The following is a 14,894-nucleotide window of genomic DNA, read 5'->3' as shown; positions in this document are numbered from 1 at the left end:
CCGCGGACCACATACGGCGTGGATTTATTTTACGTATATTAGATCAAAAAGTTTGTAGGCTGGTATGCTGATGGTACCATCATATTGTGCAGATAATGTACTGTTGAGATATATAAAAGAATAATTTTTAGCTCATTGTAAAATATTGAATATTAAAATTTTAAACCGCGGATCCCATACTGCGCGGATTCATTTCACGTATATTAGATCAACAAGTTTGTAGGCTGGTATGCTGATGGTACCATCATATTGTGCAGATGATGTACTGTTGAAATATATAATAGAATAATTTTTGGCTCGTTTTGAAATATTGAAAATTGAAATTTTTAATCCGATGATCTCATACGGCGCACAATTATATTACGTATATTATACCAAAAAGTTTGTAGGCTGGTATGCTGATGGTACCATCATATTGTGCAGATAATGTACTGTTGATATATATAAAAGAATAATTTTTGGCTCGTTTTAAAATATTGGAAATTAAAATTTTTATACCGCGGACCACATACGGCGCGGATTCATTTTACGTATATTAGATCAAAAAGTTTGTACGCTGGTATGGTACCATCATATTGTGCAGATAATGTACTGTTGAAATATATAAAATACGGCGCAAATTCTATAACGAAGAATTATACTATGTGTATTAAACGAAAAAATTTGTACGCTCGAATCTGTTTGATATAAAAGTAATATGCATAAAATGTACTATTAAAAAAACAAGCGATTCTATGCTTTTTTTGAATAGTTAAAGATGAAACTTTATAGCCGCTAACCCTACACTGCGCGGACTTATATTATGTATATTATATAAAATAATTTGCATGCTCGTATTTATTTAATATAAAGAGCCAATAATTTATCGCTTGTTTTTTTCAATAGTACGTTGTTTGCAGATTATTTTTATACCAAATAGATACGAGCGTGCAAATTCTTTTATTTGATATACGTAATAAAAGTTTGCGCCATATAGGATCCGCTGCTACAAAGTATCGATTTTTAATATTCAAAATTTATTGCTTGTATATTTTGATAGTACATTGTATTATATATATAAAAGTTATATGCAAATAATGAAATATATTATTCGAGTTTTAAGTAGTAAATATATTATTTGTAATATTATTTATAACATTTTTAATTTTTATAACATATTTTTATTTTAAAATTTAATTAGCAAATTAACGCTTTAATTATCTGATTTCTGTCAAAAAATGTTAATCAAATTTAAACAAATTTTATATAAAAATATCATTTTTTTTTAATATAAAATCTAGAAATGGCGCTCGCGTAGCGCGCGCTTGTGTTGTTCTAGTAATATAAAGATAGAATTTTATTCCCAGCTTCAACTTCATGTGTATATAAATGAAATATAAAAAGTGATATTTCTTCTTCTCTGCCGATGAGAATGATATGATAAATGAGACGTTTGTGTATGGCTGAAAGAAACTGAAAAGAAGAGAGAATGGAAGACGTTTATTTTCATTTCATTTATTTCAACAATTTCATAATAACGTAATAATGTTAATAATATTACAATGCGGCGATTACAGTGCTCACCAGTTAACAGGGATTCTCATATCGATCAACGTTGCCTCGAAAAGGAGCCCAGCGTAGAAATATAACAAATTTTTATTCACGCTCTCTTATATCTTCTCCGTGGTATGGATTTACTATTATCGGACCAGGCTGTTGTTCAGAGGCATAATTAAAAGTCAAGTGAGATCGGGTGAATTCAGTTCAATTGCATCGTCCCACCAGAGTCTACGGAAACATAGTAACTTTTTTTTCATACATACTCCTCGTGTCTTCCCTTTTTTTCTTCGTTTTTTCGATGGCGATCGATAACGCACACCATTGTCGATCTTAACGATTGATTGTAACGGTGGACAATGCGTGACGATACCTTTTTTTTTTTTTTCTTTTAAAATACATAGGGAATAAAGATATAGGTGTAGGTAGATAACGAAGAGAGTTAGATCGCGCTCTATATATAATCGGTCTTCTGAAATCGCATCAGCGCGGCTTTTACGTTCTGTTAAATTCAATAGGTTAGCATTGAGAGATAATTAGGTATAACTCCTTCTTTCTTCATCGTTAGTTTAGAGAGAAAGTGATCTCGATAAAGTTCGACCCTAACTGCTAATAGACTACCTCTGAATCACCCTATAATTACTGTCAGAGTATAACTACATCACTATTGATTACAGGCTAGCTTTTAATATTCAGTTAATCGATTATTAATCATCTCTTTTTATTCATTATTACGAATACGACTTTAGCATTCAATAGTTTAAATATATATAGTTTATGTTTAGTGGTACATGTGATTTTTTTTTAATAGTTTCGCTTTTATTTATTTATTTGTTTGTTATCATTATCATTATTTCTTTTGCAAGTAAGTTTTGATAATTACTTTTCTTCCTCGCTATTTCGCTAATCATCCAGCGCGAATTTTATCTTTTTCTTTTTTTGATAGGACAATGCAGCTTCCTATGGAATCGCGCGTGGGAAATTAGCCGAACAAGGATCCAATACGGAAGGAAACGAGTATTGCCTGCCGGAAATAACTGAGTTTTACTTGTGTAAAAATTCATTTTTAAATTCAGTTGGCTGTGACGCGTTTTTCTCATCTGTTCTTTTTTATAAATACATTTTTCTATCTTTTTCTGCGGAATTCTGACGCAAAATATGTATATTCACTCGAATCGAACTCACGAATTTGTTCTCTCTCTTTCTCTCTCTTATTTCGCGCAATAAATTCGCGAATTACTTGACACTAATGTTCCGCGTTTAGAATAAAACATATAAAAGCTTGAGACAAATATAAATCTAAATAAAATTAATACTTTTGTTAATACATTTTTGTTATACATGTATGTTCTGCTATCGATTTGATCGAAGAGAATGCCATATATACTTTACTTTAATATGTAAAGATGCAATCGACGATTTTTGTTCAAATAAAATTTAATTCTGACAATTCTAATAAAAAATAAAAATTAATGTCATCGTTACAATTATTTAATTTAGTTTTCAGAATACAGCTTACTGAGCTTAATAATGCAATGGTGGAATAAAAATCGATAAGATATTTCTATATAACAAATGGCGGAGTAATTTCGCAGACTCTTCCCGATCCTCTCGTAACGGATTAATTCATAATCGATCCTAATTACGCGCGATTTCCGCGCCGCGTCTTTGATCCTTTTCACGTTAACTACATCCCTATTTTCAACCCTATCGCGTAGCACGTTCGCTCCGCAGTGCGCTCGTTTACGCTTTAAGGATTAGCTACAAATTTGGCACTTGAACTTACGCTTCACCTAATCGGTTAATCTAATTAATTAACTCGCCATCGTCGTGAAAAAAGATACGCGCACGAGCCTATCTTAAATACTTCTTTTCTTTCCCCTGTTTCCGCGCTTTCGCTCGCTCGCGCTAATCAATCCGGACAATTGATTATTGTAATGCTGTACAAACAATGGCACAGTGGAATTTACACACAAAACCTTGCCCCGAGTCGCGCTGGCAAAGCGATTCAACGCTGATAACGTGACACTCGAAGCCTGCGTCGCTGCGTATGATGGCACGAAAAGCGTCGTTTTGCTTTTCCCATTCTGTCGTGATGGCTCCACGAGCCATCAAATGTAAATACGATGGCGTAGTTTTATAGCAAAAGCATTCTCTATCTCTTCGTACGATCGTTCTCCATCAATAACGATTTAACTCGAGATTGAACGAGCAAACTTTTTTTTTTTTTTTTTACGCTTGAAAAAGTATCGGAAGAATTCTTTTTATAGTCGACCGTTGTATATTTCATCCAATTCGAAAATCTCTTGCTTGTTACACGGCTCGATATTTGTATTATTTTTGTAGGATTTTTGCAAGAAATATTTATAATTATTATATAATTATTACGTGGAATTTAATTTTTAGTTTTTACAGCAATCGTTGATGCTTTCTTTGACTTGTCAAATTTTTTTCATTTTACAGAGAGATTTCCTGTGTAAGGGATTTCATGCGATGATCGACGGTGAGCAGAACGACGCGATTCATATAACGAGCAGCGAAATCCGCGGACGATATCTCGTTTCGCTTAATTTAACAACGGGGCTGAGCGCGAGCAACGATTTACACGCTATGTATCATCGATATAATTAAATATCTGTCGCGTATATGTATAATATATAATACATGTGTGTATGTGTATATATAAAGAGCGGTCTAATAAAAGAACAGGCAAAGGATCATCGATCTTCCGAACGTCTCCACCAATCCAAAGTGGCTACTTTCCAAAGATTTATATAGTACGAGGGCAGTTCGATAAGTCAGTGACTTTTACAAGATATGGCACTCAAATCGCAATGTAATTTTATTTCTGATATTTACCATCTTATTTAAGTATACACACCAAGTTTCAAGTAGATCTGTCAAATAGAAATTTTTTGACAGCGTTCTAAAGCGGATAAGTTTGTGTTTTTTGCTAAAATGGAAAAAGGTGAATTTCGTGTGCTAATAAAACATTACTTTTTGCGTGGAAAAACCATTAAGGAAACTGAAGAAAAGCTAAAAAAGTATTATGGGGACACTGCTCCGTCGCATGGAATGGTTCACAAGTGGTTCACTGAATTTCGTTGTGGTCGTACAAGCACGAATGATGCTGAGCGCCCGGGACGTCCGAATGAGGTCACAACTGAAGAAACAGTCAATAAAATCCATGATATTGTATTGAAGATACGCGAGATAGCCAAGATGGTAAACATCTCAAACGAACGTGTTTTTAATATCTTGCATAAACATTTGGGCATGAAGAAGCTGTCGGCCAGATGGGTGCCGCGCTTGCTCACAATCGACCAAAAACCACAACGAAATTCAGTGAACCACTTGTGAATCATTCCATGCGACGGAGCAGAGTCTCCATAATACTTTTTTAGCTTTTCTTCAGTTTCCTTAATGGTTTTTCCACGCAAAAAGTAATGTTTTATTAGCACACGAAATTCACTTTTTTCCATTTTAGCAAAAAACACAAACTTATCCGCTTTAGAACGCTGTCAAAAAATTTCTATTTGACAGATCTACTTGAAACTTGGTGTGTATACTTAAATAAGATGGTAAATATCAGAAATAAAATTAGATTGCGATTTGAGTGCCATATCTTGTAAAAGTCACTGACTTATCGAACTGCCCTCGTATTTAAAAAGTGAAAAGCGTAATTGCGTTTCAATTTTCTTTGACACTTCAATCTCTGTGACATAGATTAGTAAAAGTCATCTTTGCTTCTCTGAAATTCTTCATCGAATGCATGCGTGTGAATCATTTATTATAAAAAATTCACACTGCTTCGAAAGTCACCACAAAGCTTTGCATTTGAAGAATATTATGATCGATTCAATCATTATCGCAGGATCAAATAAATCATGGAAGTTTAAAATTTAAAAGCTCGAATCACGTAATTATCAGTTAGCCAATATATAATTTTATTTTAACTTTTTTTTTCTTAAATATACGCACGCAACTTTTATCGTGTATCGCGTTGAGAAAATTACACGTGATTTTGACATATTCGTGCAAAATGCGTGAATGCAAATGCATGCGTTTACTGCTTGTAGGATAAAAAAATTATATGATCGATTTCTGGACAAGGAAAATGCTGATGGTTTCGTCTCATTTCGTCGTCTTTCGCTTCGCGTCGTGCGGTTAGTTTCAGTGTTAGATCTACGAGCGTAAAATTTGTCGCTAGAGCTTCGACTACTTACATCACAGCGAGCTACTAACGCTGAACAGCTGAAAGAGCAGTTGCAACGACTTTCGCGCGAGCATTCTCCAGAATCTTAATTATATCCCCTTGAACGATATTAGTGCAAACGGGATCAATTCACGCGAGCGCGAGCATTTACGATGATGATCTCGCGAGAGAGTTTCGCAACCGAGAAAACTCATCAGCTGTGCTAGGCGACTAATGGCGGAAGACTTTGGCATGCTATAGTATAATAGACCTTACAATAAATTACACACGACAGATAATGCGTCCGTCGAATTAATCTCTCGCGTTAATTAGAGGTAGTATTATATATATCGAGAAGTATAGTTTTCGTCGTCAGCCGCTTGGAGTTATCGGGGGATTGTCTTGACACTTAAACGACAGGCATAATCGATGAGCAATCGTAATTATCTCTATCGTAGTAAGTCCTTAGGTAAGTCTTTAAAACGCCCGAGTAATTAATATAGGAGTCAAGTGAAGAAGAAGTACTACGAAACTCGCATACAATTTAACTCGTTATAACCCGTATGAAAAAAAAAATACAGAGTTATATACTTATATGGGTCTTTATTCTAAATTGAAGAAAAATTTACATCTGGGTATAACGGGTTAATTTCCACGTCACGACGAAAGCGTCACGTCGGCTCGATGAAACGAAACTCACCGTTTGTAATTTCGGGATTGGATTATTAATTTTAAAGATAATCGCGATCTCTTGTGTATATTATGTACATTTTTTGATCTGTTTCTTTTTTTTCAATTTTATTTCAATTATTCCTTGCCTTTCATATTGATGGGCGAGACGTTCAAAAAATCGCTCACATCACACTGCCAGATATTCTTTTTCATCGCATCACCCTGTACATCTGCATTACTACGATATCCTATGAGTCTATTAACCTTTATTTAGTTAATTCACATATTTATTCAATTTCTTTTTTTATTTATCTTTCTGTCCACCGCAACTACTCATTAATCGGGAACGATTCGATTCGCGGAAATCGACTTAATCGTACATTAACGTCGTAGAAAGGAGATTTCAACATTTCGTACAGGCGAAGAGTCTCATAGCTAATACGTTTTAATATTATTATTGTTATTATTAATAGTAGTAGTAATATTATCATTTATCGTTATCGTTAATCATTAGCACTAACTCGTTATCATTATTAATATTCTTTTATTTTACAAGATTACAGTTTTTATATATAACAGCCCCGCGCGTATTAAGCTGAGTTGTCGATTTTAAAGGCGCAAGTCACGTTAATGCCGCTTATCTTATTTTTCTTTTCTCACTCTCTAGCCTCTTTTCTTTTATTCAGTCGTTTCTTATTCAGTCGTTTACTTAAAGTGGTCAATTTGTACGAAAATTTCATTATTTACTGCCGCTCTTGTTTCAGTTTTACAAATTAATTTGAGAAAAAATAGTTGTACAGCCTAAAAATAATGGAAACATTTTATAAAATTTCCATTTATCACTTTTTATAGAAATTGCATTCGTCAAATTCTTCAGAATTTCAAGTTCATTTCCTCTAAAAAAAGTTAAAAATATTTTTTAAATTATTTTTTTAACTTCAAATTATAGAGTAAGAAATTATGGAAGAAAAATATTAAAGTTAAAATATATTAAATTAAAGAAGCATTAAATTGGCATACAAGAATTAATTGCGGCACGTAATTATATATTCAAAAACATGTACCAATGTACGTACATATTAATTTGTCAAATATAACATGAGATAATGAAAGCTAATTAAAATTTTCTCGAAATTAAAAAATTTTACTCTTTACTTGTAAAAGTTAGAAATGAATTAATTATAAATTAAACAATTATGTAATATCTTTTTAATTTAATCTATTTCCTCGAATAAGTAATAAATTTTTCAGACTTATGACCATCCATTAGTCTCGCCTACGCTTTCGTAGGCAGATCACACCATGCCTGAGTACGTTTGCTGCGTTATCTTCGGAAAACTGTCTATATCGAGTTCAAGGAGGTGGAAACTTCGCGCGAAGTGTGTCACGTTCCGCCTGAATTTAAAATCCACTTTTATGCGAATTTGTGATGTTCGAGAATTTGCTGAAAATCTCTTTCAGCAAGAAAGATCTTCGATAGCAATAGTTCTCCTTTCGATTCCTCGTCGCGGAAATCGCGGGAAGAAGCTCATTAAATTGTATAATAATGTTATCGTACGCGGTTTGAATTTCATATACCATAAAACTGAACAACTATGCATCACGGCGTAAAAAAAAAAAAATTCTCAGGAATCTGGCATATTCTATATCAGATTTATTTTTGTTAGCCATGAGCTTCAGTTTTAATCTCTATTATTTATTCGTTATTGTGTAAGTATAGATTCAAAACCTTTTCTTGGTACAAAGTTGCACCATTTCACGATATCCCGGAAATCTCGCGTTGTTACGTTTTTACCTATATTTTTCATCGTCCAAATATTCTAGCTACTTCCGCGTAAAGGGAAAAAACGGTTGTTTTTGCCGTCGCTCGCGGTGCGCTTATTAATTTATAGGAAAATAAATCAGCAGTCGTTAGCGACGAATTACAGTGAGCAATTTTCTGTCTTCGACGTAAATCTCATTACGATATGTGATAATACACATTTACAAGTATAATTATAGGACAAGTATCGTCGTATCTCTTGGTAAAATGCATTATTTTCTTTTTTTTTTTACTATCTAATCGTTAAATCTTGATTATACATTAAAATCACGCGTTTGCTTCGCTAACACGACTTTTTGATACCCGTAATGTTCTAGGACTCGTAATCCATATCGCTGCTTCTAGATTAATGTTACACTTGCGATAATAATTAATCGCAGTGCCAGTATAATTAATCTCGGTTTGATACGCGTATTATTTTTTTTGTTGCGTATAACAATTGCGGTTAAATTCGCGGATTTAGAGCGAACAAGCGAAGACTTCATTAATTAGGAAGCCCTACTTTCGACGCGATAGCAATGAGATTATTCTTCTTTAATGTACCGAGTGACTTGAAATAATGTGGCAATATTTTAAGAACGCATACACAATTTAATGATATATAATAAATATAAAAAAAAATTGATTACACTAATAATAAGAAACAGCCTTCGTGTTGCGATCTTAAAGATAATCATCATTTTGAAGAAAGAAATAATTGGACAGAACGGAACATGAAGTATAGCCACATCTTTCTACTTTGTAAAAACTGAAGGGGCACTCTCCTAAACTGCCCTTAGTTGCGATAAATCGGCATTGTTAATTACCTTTCCACCAACTTGAACTACAGCAAACGCACGTAAAAAAAGGAACGATGGGGCCGGACATTTTCCTGCAGCGACAAAAATTATCAGGGCGTCGAGAATCCTCTATTTCACATCCTTCTTCACAAAAACACAACACAATCAATGGCATTTTGTAGCTTGAACATAAATGTCTTTTTATTTGAATTGTAATATATATTTGAGTATAGCTTATTCTCTAATTTCTGTTATGTTATCGAGTTAATAAAAGGCTAAAATTGAGCCGCATGTTAATTTCTATCGCATAAAGGATAATTTTTCCGGCGTTAAAATGCATGTATCGATGTCTCGAACTCTCTATGCATCATTTTTTTGGCGAATTATTTCTTTGATTTCTTGTTAACTAGTGATTATAGTGATAAACTTAAAACTGATTAACCGCACTTCTCTCTCTCGTCTAATGTAATGTAATGTACTCTCTACCTCCCTTACGAGTTTAATACAAGTTCGACGTTATTCTGTTTATATCTTTTATTTATTTATTTTTTAATCGTTCGCGCGCTAGAGATCAAAACACACCGTTTTATAGTTTCTATCGTACTTCTATATACGCGTAATCCTGCCCGCAACGCAACATGATCAACAACGGTTCATTACACCTTAATAACCTTTAATAGTACATATTTAAAAGATAACGTGATTGGTTGTCGCGTATCCAGTGCCGATAGCTGAAAAATGTACAATACGACTTGGGTTCGTCTCCCCGATGTCTCGTCGAGACGGCGTCCGCCTACGTGTCTGTCCATGAGCAAGAGCAACTTCCTTTCTTTATCGGTCGCCATCCCACGTTGCTTTTTCCTCTTCCCAGTGTGACTAATCGACTTCATCACTTCCGCGATTTTCTGCCGATAAGAAGATAAGCTGTCGAGAGCTTGTGAATTAGTAAAGAACGTGACGCGTGCTAATTTTTTCTTTAAATGCACTTAAGAGTAAAGTTGTGTTTCTCTAAACTCGTGTTTCATCCCTTGCAGAGGTGAAAGAAATATTTATCGCGAACCAACGCATTGATCGTAATATTTAACATAGTAATATTGATATCCTGTGTAAAACGGTTTTTCAATTTCTGCAACCGCACGATACTCAATGTTTATATTAGCGGAAATACGGTGTAATCTTTCTTTCTGAAGATGCGGTAACAAAACGAGGGATGTTGAAATTACATTTCTTCTCTCTAACATAAGAGAAATAAGAATTCCACTTTTTTGCGTTCTTAAACGATTTTTCGATGTCAGAAAGAAGGTACAATGTTGCCGCGATAATGATCCGGATAATGGAATTCTTATAGGAAGGAGAAAGATTGATGCATGGTCAGACAAAAAAGGTACACGATTGTTTCTACTGTGTACCAGAAAGCGTGTGTCTGCGTAAGTTCACGTTTTATCTACTTGTAATGCGGGAGTTAATGATCTATTTGCTCAATGCACATTCAACGATAAATGTACTAGTCTTGTTTTTTTCAAATTTAGAACTTGATGACGATTTGTCAAACAATTCGACGGTTGTTTGATTCTCAAAAACGTAGATATAAGACCGTGTTTAATGTTAAGTACAGCTGTTTGATATTTCAGTACACATGGAAAATTGGTGTGAAATTTTTTGATCCAAGATACATATATAGAGCCAGATATTCAACGTTAAATGTGCGACGAGAATGCAGATGGATGATACAAGCAATTCGCACGCGTTTGCGAACACCAAGGAAAAAAAGTGCGTCGCGTTCGAAATCAGTTCAAGCGGAAGTTATCAAACAATCACAATCGTCCTTCGCATTTTTATCTTGCGTCCACTTTCTGCATCCTTCCACATCTGTGTCCTTCGGATTTTTTTCTTCCTCCTCTCTTCTCTCTCCCCGAGAGAGAGAGTATTTATGTTATATGACCGCCGCTTTTAAATCGTAGTACAAATCCCCCGTTTATTAAGTCGTCGTCGATTTTTATATACTAATGATACGGATAAGAAAATTCACTGGCATTATTTGAATCACCTTGGCAGTTCATCATGTGTATTCTGAGAGTGTATGCGTGTGCGTTTTACCTTTAAAGCCCAATTCCTTTTCTCCTTCTTCTCGTTTCCCTTTTTTTTCATCGTCATCCTTTCTTTTCTGTTTCATTTCGTCATTTAGTTTTATACGGCTCAAATTAATTAGTGATCTCGCTTGTATCAAGCGCTTCTCTTCGCATCTCATCATAGACGAGAACCAATGTCAATTTGCATATAGTAATCCCCGAATTTTCTACTGCTTATGTATCATGTTTTCGAGAATTTCAAAAAATCAAATATTTGAAAACTTTGATTTTATATCAATTTTTGAGCATGCTATCATTTATATACCTCTCAATTATTTTATATAATCGTTTATATCATTTAGTATTTATACTTCAAAGTTTTTCGAGATACTCGAATTTAAGTCTTTACGTTGAATCGTAGAAACATTACGAGATTTATTTAAACTGTTGCATCCGCTATCAAGGGTCTCTTAATCCTAGCAACACTGATCCTTACGCGTACATTCGGAGATTTCTACATCGTATCAACCTTGGGCTGCATCGGAGTATTTTTAACTCATTGGCAAATTACGTTTCCATGCGTAAAGTCGCTCGTATATGATGTTACGTGCATATGTATGTATGTGTATGTGTGGTACATCCCTAAGTAGTAGTCGCGGAGGACAGACTCGTCTCGATTCGACCGATCACGCTTCTATCTCGGTGAAAACGTAATTGAATTTCTTATAAAACTAATCGTCCAACCCTCTCGTTCGAAAAAAATGTACCATTTCAGCTATACAAAGCGCTCGGCCACCTTGCTCGACTGCTCTCAGGGATGCGTGTAAACAAACCAATGTAGTACAATGTGTCTGGTTCTTCCGCGTGTCCCTGTGTAACGTGTCCCTTCGCCCTTGTGCGCGCGAGCTCGCGCTGTCTTGAAAACGGTGTGTCAACGTGTTTCGCTAAGGCGTCCTCGTGGGATAATTATACGATAAAGTTTTTTACCGTAACTATTACGTAATTATTATTAATACTATTATCGTTATTCTCATTATCGATAGCGTTATTATTTTCATTTTTACTGGTATTATTATATATATCATAAAGAAACGAAGTTACTCCCCGTATTGCTTTCTTCCTAACGCGCAGGTCTCCGAAACGAAGCGGCATGCGAACCCGAAGGCGAGCACCCTCGTGCCCGACCCGGCAGAATCCGGTTAACGGGAAGGGCGGGTGCTTCGCTGGCGCGAAGATGCCCGTCGGCGAGATCCTCGTCAGCCCCGGAACCACCGGCGGCAGACTGGCTTTTCTGAATCACGTGACGATAATGTGCGGCGCCGATAGCAGGACGGTGATGGTAGCGATGATGGTGAACAGAGTAAAAATGATTAGGCACATCCTATCGATCACCATCGCCGCGAACTTCCAATCGTTCGTGATCTTCGTGTTCTCCTCCTCGGCCTTTAGCTGATTCGTTATTATCTGAAACGAGAGATTGCTGTCTCGTTAAAAATGTAATGATCGGCTCGCATTGATCTTTTCTGTTTCAAACTTTAGATATTTCAAACGTCAAACTGATCAGAACTTTGAGAGATTTTAGGTTTCGATCTATAAACTTATTAATTTTCAAATATTACAATCTTTGAAGTTTAGAAAGATTGAAACGTGCTGAAAGCTTGAACCTTTAACCGTATAAAATTTTGCGATCTTTAAATTATAGAATAAAATAAATTAAATAATTTTTTTAAGTACTTTAAAACACCGAAGTAATTATCTCTGAAGATTTTTTTAATCACTCGTCGAGTCGTTGGATCGAGCCATTACCTTAATCTCCTTCAGGATTAGCACAAGCTCGTAACGGGCGCAGAAGCACGCGTTCTGGAGTATCGTTTCGACCTGCGGCCCTGACGCGTCTTGCGGATGTGGGTGATGGTGCGGCGTATGCGAGATCTGGTGGCCAGGATACGATGAATGCGGCAGCGGCGTCGCGTGCTGATGATGCGGCGTCGTGGGTGCGTGGCTGTGATGATGATGAGGCGTCGAGTGTATGTGACTATGGCCGTGACCCATCGCGTGCGCGTGGTGCGGCCCGGGCGTGCTATACACGTTGTTCAGCAGATTATTGTGAGACGCCAACGCGTTATCGTCCAGGTCCAGGACGTTCGCCAACAGGGACTTACTACTCCTCTGGTGGAGCTCCAGATCGCCGTATGACTTGCTCGCACCTGGTATCCGAGAAAAAAGTGCCAGTCGTTAAATTAGAGAAAAGTTATATAATTACGTAATAATTATGTAATTATTAACACAGTGGAAAGGAGGAGGAAGGGTAATCATTCGAGAAAATGCATGTCAAATATTTATGTGAGAAGAAACAATTAAATTATTCATATGCAAACGACAGTGTAATCTGTGATAAATTGTTGCAAATGCAATTAACATGCCTTTATTAAAAAAAAATTCTTTTTCTATTTTTAAAATAATCTTACCCGTAACCGGAGATGGCTTCTGAGATTTTTGTACTTCCTTATCCTCTTCTGGCCTTGGCCTCGACATACGAAGTATACAGGGCAGCCAGTACAGGAAAACTACCCTAATCTGTAATGTGCATTTTAATTAATAATATAATCCAATATACGTAATTATATACTGGTAACTGTGATGTGATTGAACTCGCAAAAATTTGCGACTTTCAAGAGGCAAGCCGCGTTTATTAATTTAAGTTAATTTGCGTGTATATGCATACCTTCCGCTTGAGGAAATCTAATCGCGCGAGTAATCAATCTCCGAAATTTACATCCTAATTAAAATGACGTCCAACGAGAAATTCAATAATGCAATGTGATTTAGTATCGTGGCGCGCATTCGATGGAGTGGCCCTTAATTATTCGTCTATAAAATTCCCGATGAAAAGAGAGCGATGTATCGGTCTCAGCGGCGGCATGCTGTTGTATTTTAATTAAAGCCATAATTATTCGTCGATATATGTGGAAGTCATCGGCAACGAATTAAATTGAGCTTTAACAAAATTGTTTTCGTTGTATCTCTTGCGCGAATGAAAGTAACGTTAACAAATTGTTTGGCTAGTACATTTACCATACATTTCAGAAACATAAATCTAGAGAATGTATGATATCAATTAATTCTAAAAACAATTAAAAATATCCTATCCTACACCTACACGAATAAATCGAATAATTTAGCCAAACAAGTGAGCCAGAGGCCTTCAATAAAATTCTATGTAAGTTATTGTTGACTATCGATTTTATATTAACAAGTTATATTAACATGAACTAGTTTATTCGATAAATTTTATAACAATAAAGTCAGTTTCGTCCCACATTATTTTCGTTTAATTATTACTAATTTCACTGCCAATAATTCATGCAATTCTTGATAAACTGTACTTATAAATTTAGAAAATTTCAGACAAATTCTCTATATATATTTCTTTGTTTTAAATAATAACAGAACTATAGATTAACTTGTTATTAACTAAGCTCGCGATACTTTGCCTCTCATATTTTCACATTACAGTCACTAACAAGATAATTAAGTCATAATAGTCACAGTGTTACGCTATGCGCTTTAATATCGATCAAAGTAAATTACCCATTCAGACATTTCATGGGAGTCAGAATTTCGATGATGATAGTTTAAGATGAGAATCGTGCTGACTACACTGCTGGCTACCATAAACATGATGCAATTGAAGTACGTTCCTGAAAAATATAAAAGTAATTAAGTATAATTATGATTTGTATGTTAAGTATAAATACGAAAATGAGCCAAATTAGCAAGCAAACGATAATTATTAAATTACTCAATTAGTATAAAATTAT

General features: G+C 35.2%; 1 protein-coding gene across 2 annotated transcripts in view; it reads right to left on the bottom strand.

Annotated features, from left to right (window-relative positions):
• Positions 1-5,106: 5,106 nt before the first annotated feature.
• The window catches only part of Nachra7 (nicotinic acetylcholine receptor alpha7 subunit), a 194,245-nt gene continuing 184,457 nt past the window's right edge, over positions 5,107-14,894 (bottom strand). For both annotated transcript variants that reach the window (XM_083036494.1, XM_083036495.1), the window contains 4 exons: positions 14,665-14,774; positions 13,542-13,650; positions 12,880-13,280; positions 5,107-12,537 (listed from right to left, as the gene is read on the bottom strand). In XM_083036494.1, the coding sequence (XP_082892620.1) occupies positions 12,370-12,537; positions 12,880-13,280; positions 13,542-13,650; positions 14,665-14,774 (788 nt within the window). In that variant the 3' untranslated portion in view covers positions 5,107-12,369. The remainder of the gene's footprint in view (positions 12,538-12,879; positions 13,281-13,541; positions 13,651-14,664; positions 14,775-14,894) is intronic.

This window comes from Prenolepis imparis, unplaced genomic scaffold (genome assembly GCF_030444845.1).
Source record: "Prenolepis imparis isolate NDT839.2.m4 unplaced genomic scaffold, iyPreImpa1.0 SCAF_4, whole genome shotgun sequence".
NCBI lineage: Eukaryota > Metazoa > Arthropoda > Insecta > Hymenoptera > Formicidae > Prenolepis > Prenolepis imparis.
Note: the sequence above shows the minus strand (reverse complement) of the source record. Positions and strands in the feature narration are given on the sequence as shown.